The 4,526-nt window shown below is 50.1% G+C and overlaps 1 protein-coding gene across 1 annotated transcript in view; it reads right to left on the bottom strand.

The window, feature by feature from the left end:
• Window positions 1-3,396, bottom strand: part of TARBP1 (TAR (HIV-1) RNA binding protein 1) — a 45,236-nt gene extending 41,840 nt beyond the window's left edge. The window contains exon 1 of the mRNA XM_015419836.1: window positions 2,520-3,396. Coding sequence (XP_015275322.1) covers window positions 2,520-3,396 — 877 coding nt within the window. The remainder of the gene's footprint in view (window positions 1-2,519) is intronic.
• Between the last annotated feature and the right edge of the window lie 1,130 nt (window positions 3,397-4,526).

Raw genomic sequence — 4,526 nt, 5'->3', positions numbered from 1 at the left:
TGATAGAGGAAGAATGACAGAAGAAGAATGACATCCCAAAGTTTTAGATGTGTCTTCCTCTATTTTAATATGAAAGCAAATTCATACTTTAATGAGGCACTAACTTTACTGTGGCATCCCTAGGTTTTATACGAACAAGGTCATGTAACAGTCATATTTCTGTTCATTGACCCACTGGAGACGGCATTGTTTGCCCTCACAGATATCTCCCAAACAAAAACAAACAATAACAATCAAGGAGTAGAACCAGAATCCCAGCTACCTCACAATTCCATGAAGTAAATCCCCTCCTTCTACACATATTGAAGCAAATGAAGGGGTATCTACAGAAGTACAATGTTGGTTATATGCATATTCAGCTTTTTAAAAAACCACGCCAGAAAGAATAGAAACATCAAAACAAATAAGGGACAAACAGAAACACAGTGTCAAAGCATGGCAATGTAGGATGCAGATATGCCTTAGGCTGCTTCCAAAAGCAACTGTAGAGTATTTGCAAATCACAACGAAGTGACACGCCTGCAAGCCATGAAAAGACAATGGCAATTCCCCTGCTGAAGGCTACTAGTCCAAACTAGCCTGATCACCATGGGTAACAATAAGAGTAAAATCAAAACTCCTTCTCTTTTAAGTATATCCAGTTCATCTTCCTGTGTTGGCATTATGGTTGCTGGAAAAACTGCTATCTGGAAAAACCCTCAGAGTAGGGTTATAACCTTAGATGAAAACATTGGCTGATTTGTGGGTTTTTTTAAAAAAAAATAGAATTGCTATTATATTTTTCAAAAAATCATCCTAAAGACCACTAAAAAGCATCAAAATCAGGCCACCTGCAGACCAAGTAGGGTTTCTACATCGTTGGGGACTCCCCAAGTATGCAAAAAAATACAGATTTGTAAATTAACTAAAATTAATATAAAAACCCGGGTTTGATCAGGACAATTCTCCAGGAGCACAGAATATGGGGAAGTAATTGAAAGTCAAGCAAAAGAAAAAAATGGGGAGAAGAAATAAGCCTGCAGAAGCCTCTGAGGACTTACAGAATCATTGGGGGGGGGGGATGTTTGGAGATTTTGGTGGATCACAGGGCTAATTGGTATCACAATATAAATACATTAATAATCAGATTATATATTCATTCAGTTCGTCTCATAAAGATCATATAATAGTAAGATTTCCAAATGTGCTTCTTCTACTAAGTTCAGAACATCCATGACATGAAAGTGGGCCAAGATCCTCCCATCTGCATTCTATCCACATTTGCTATGGCCAAACAGTTCCATCAGCAACGGAATCAGTTCCAACGAAAAATGAGTCAAATCTACTAATCTGTCACAGACCTCTAAGACTTATCATCTCCCCGAGATCATCGGACAAATGAGGAGGTAAAAGCAGAAGTGGTTTAGGGATTTTCAGGCTAATGAGAATAGATTTCAGAGTTTCTCAAAATTAGGGTATCCACACTTAGGAAGGCAAACTAGGGGAACAAAATTCCAGGGGACTCAATCACACTAAGATCCATGAAGCCAGCAAGTCATGTGATTAGCTTTCATGTTGCGTGGGTGGGTGGGGGCGAGACTTAATTCTTCAAGACTTCATTCAAGCGGCTGCTGAAAATGTCCCTCGTATGTAGATATACCATTGTGCACACTTTATTAAAGGCACTGAAGCAGGTCTCATTACTGCATCCCAGCCCCCAACCATGAGAACTTAATGTTGTCGTTGTGATGCAGCCCAGTCAACCACTCCAGAGTGATGAAGAAAGGTAATGAATAAAAAGTCTGATGGTCTTGACTTTCAGCCACTCCCAGTTCAGTGCAACTTCTGCTCTACCACACTGGAGATGAAACATTTAGCACAGGTCTATTATTCCATAGTTAGAGTGGTTTGTGGTATCCTACACAAGGTAAAAGGCTACAGGACTAGCTTGCTGTTGGCTGGAAAGTCAACCTCAGCCAGCTTTTCACCTCACATTTAACACCTACAGAGCTTGAGTCCAGTGGCACCTTTAAGGCCAACAAAGTTTTATGCAAGGTATAAGCGTTCATGTGCAAAGCACACTTCTTTAAATACAGTGAGAGGTGCCACTGGACTCAAACTTTGTCCAGCTGCTTCAGGCCAACATGGCTAACCACCAGAATCTACCTACAGAGCTGACAGTGTTAGCAGGGGTGCTGCATTGGACATACTCCACTTCCACACAGCCATCATGTTTAGGTTGTCAGGTCCCCCCTGACCACCAGCAGGGGATGGGGGGGGTAGGGTTGCCAAATGTTGTTTTGGAACCCCCTGGAGATTTGGAGATGGAGCCTGGAGAATCCAGGGACCTCAGATCGGGTACAATGCCACAGAGTCTGCCCTCCAAAGCATCCATTTTCTCCAGGGGAACTGATCTCTGAAGTCTGGAGATGAGCTGTAACTGTAATTCCGGGGGATCCCCAGGTCCCACCTGGAGGCTGGCATCCCTGTACCACAGCCTACACCAGCGTGCCAACCACCCAGAGCGGCTAGGCACGTACCATTTCCAGGGTCACGGCTGCACACGCATTCAGCATGCAGCTTCTCCGACACATCCACCGCTCTCTTCAGCAAGTACCGGGCTCTCTTCCTGCACAAGGCATCGCTCTCCGCCAGTCCCCTCTGCACCACTCTCCAGAAGCCGCTCGAGAGCCGCGCATCCAGCAGCTGGGGAGCCTCGCCGTCAGTGCCGCTCCCTGGCTGCTGCGCGCCCGCGGGAAACACGGCTTCGGAGAGGGCGCTCAACACCAGCAGGGTCCGGCTCACCGGCTGCGGGGCACTCTCGGGGGGGAACACCAGACCTTCCCACACGCGACCCAGGGCGGCGCTGTTTCGCCCCAGAGCGGGCAGCAGCCTCCCCGCCACCAGCAACGTTTTGTCCTCGTCCTCCTCCTGCTGCAAGAGCGTCAGGGCGCCTCCTACGGTTCGCTCCAGCAGCGTCGGCTCCACCAGCCACGGGGCCACTGCAGCCAGGAGCTCGACCGCGGCCTCGGTCGGCAGTCGTCCAGCCGGGCCGGCGGCCAACGACTCCAGCGCCTCCCGGGCCAGCCGCTCCGCCAGGGAGGGCCCGCAGAGCGAGGCGCAACAGCGCAGCGCCCCGCAGGCAGCCCTCACCCGGCGCAGCCGCCCCTCCGCCGCCGCCGAGCCGCTTCCGAGCAGCACTGGGAAGCAGCGACCCAGCGCCGCCTCCCAGGCCAGTCGCCTCGCTTCGTCCTCCCCACGCCACCCGCCTCCCGCCACCCGCTGGAGAAGGAAGCGCAGCGTCTCCGTTCGCTCCACCGAGAGCGCCTCGCCTGGGCCGCCCCCGCAGACCGCCCCGAGCAGGGCAACTGAGTCGGGGCACCGCGAGAGCAGCGTGTCCGCCAACATCAGCTCCATGGCCGAGGCGCGCGTGCCCAGCCCTCGAGCAGGCCGGCAGGCAGACAGGCAGCCGGAGTCCTCGCCTCGCGCTTTCCCCCAGCAGCCTTTGCGCTCAGGGTGGCGGCTGGCAGAGCGGGGACGGCAGCTCAGCGGCAGGCCTGACGGTGGGTTGTGTGTGACTGACAGCCGCTTTGAAGAGGCAGAAGGGGAACAGCCAGGCGGAGCCACCCCATTACACCCCACTGTAAAGAACGGGGCTCTGGGGCGTTGTTGTGCTAGCATCTCCCTCCTTTTTCAGAAGAAAAACGAAACACACATAGGGGGAAGTAGGATGGGGTCTCTTTCTTCTCTTCCATCCCTGATCTCCCAGGCCACTGATGGAGCGCTGGGTAGCTGGCTGATGGAAAGGGCCTCACTCTCTCATTCTACCTCTAAACTCAGGGCTGGAGTTAAGGGGAGGTGGCCCTGTTGACTACTTGGGTCCAGTGTTCCCTCTAAGCTGAGTTAGTGTGAGCTAACTCACAGTTTTTTAGCCTCCGGCTCACACATTTTTGTCTTAGCTCAGGAAGGATGGCTCCAAAGCAAACTAATGTATGCAGTAGCCAAGTGGCTCGCTCACAGCTTCAATGCCAGCAACGCACAAAGTAGAATTTTTGCTCACAAGACTCCACAGCTTAGAGGGAACATTGCGGTCACCACCTTTGAGATGTGCCAGCCACAGGATGGACGTTCTGCTGTCCTCTTAAACTGTTCTTTCAGCAGTAGAAATAAAAAGTGCTTAATAGCATCCCTTCAACAACATCCCAGACAAAATTGTTTTTTATTCGTTTACCTATAGCATGTACATTTATTTATTAATTTAAAAACGTTTCTAAACCAGCCTTTCTCCCAAGCAACTGGAACTGAAGGAAGATGGCATAATTGAATAAATCATAGGAAAGACATTAAAATAGCCAGTAGCAACCTTACAAATAACTTCCAGAAGAGATCCCTTAGTTTCTTATATGACAGGGACAAATCATACATCAAAGTCATGAGCTGCCAAGGGATGCCAAAGACACTGTTCACCTGGGTCATTTAGTCTAGGGACAGCCCTGGTTAAGCTGCAGAATGGCTGGCCACTGATGGAGTTTTCAGTCTGAACACTG

This window comes from Gekko japonicus, unplaced genomic scaffold (genome assembly GCF_001447785.1).
Source record: "Gekko japonicus isolate JY-2015 unplaced genomic scaffold, Gekko_japonicus_V1.1 scaffold315, whole genome shotgun sequence".
Taxonomy (NCBI): domain Eukaryota; kingdom Metazoa; phylum Chordata; class Lepidosauria; order Squamata; family Gekkonidae; genus Gekko; species Gekko japonicus.
This window is presented reverse-complemented; position numbering and strand designations above follow the sequence as displayed.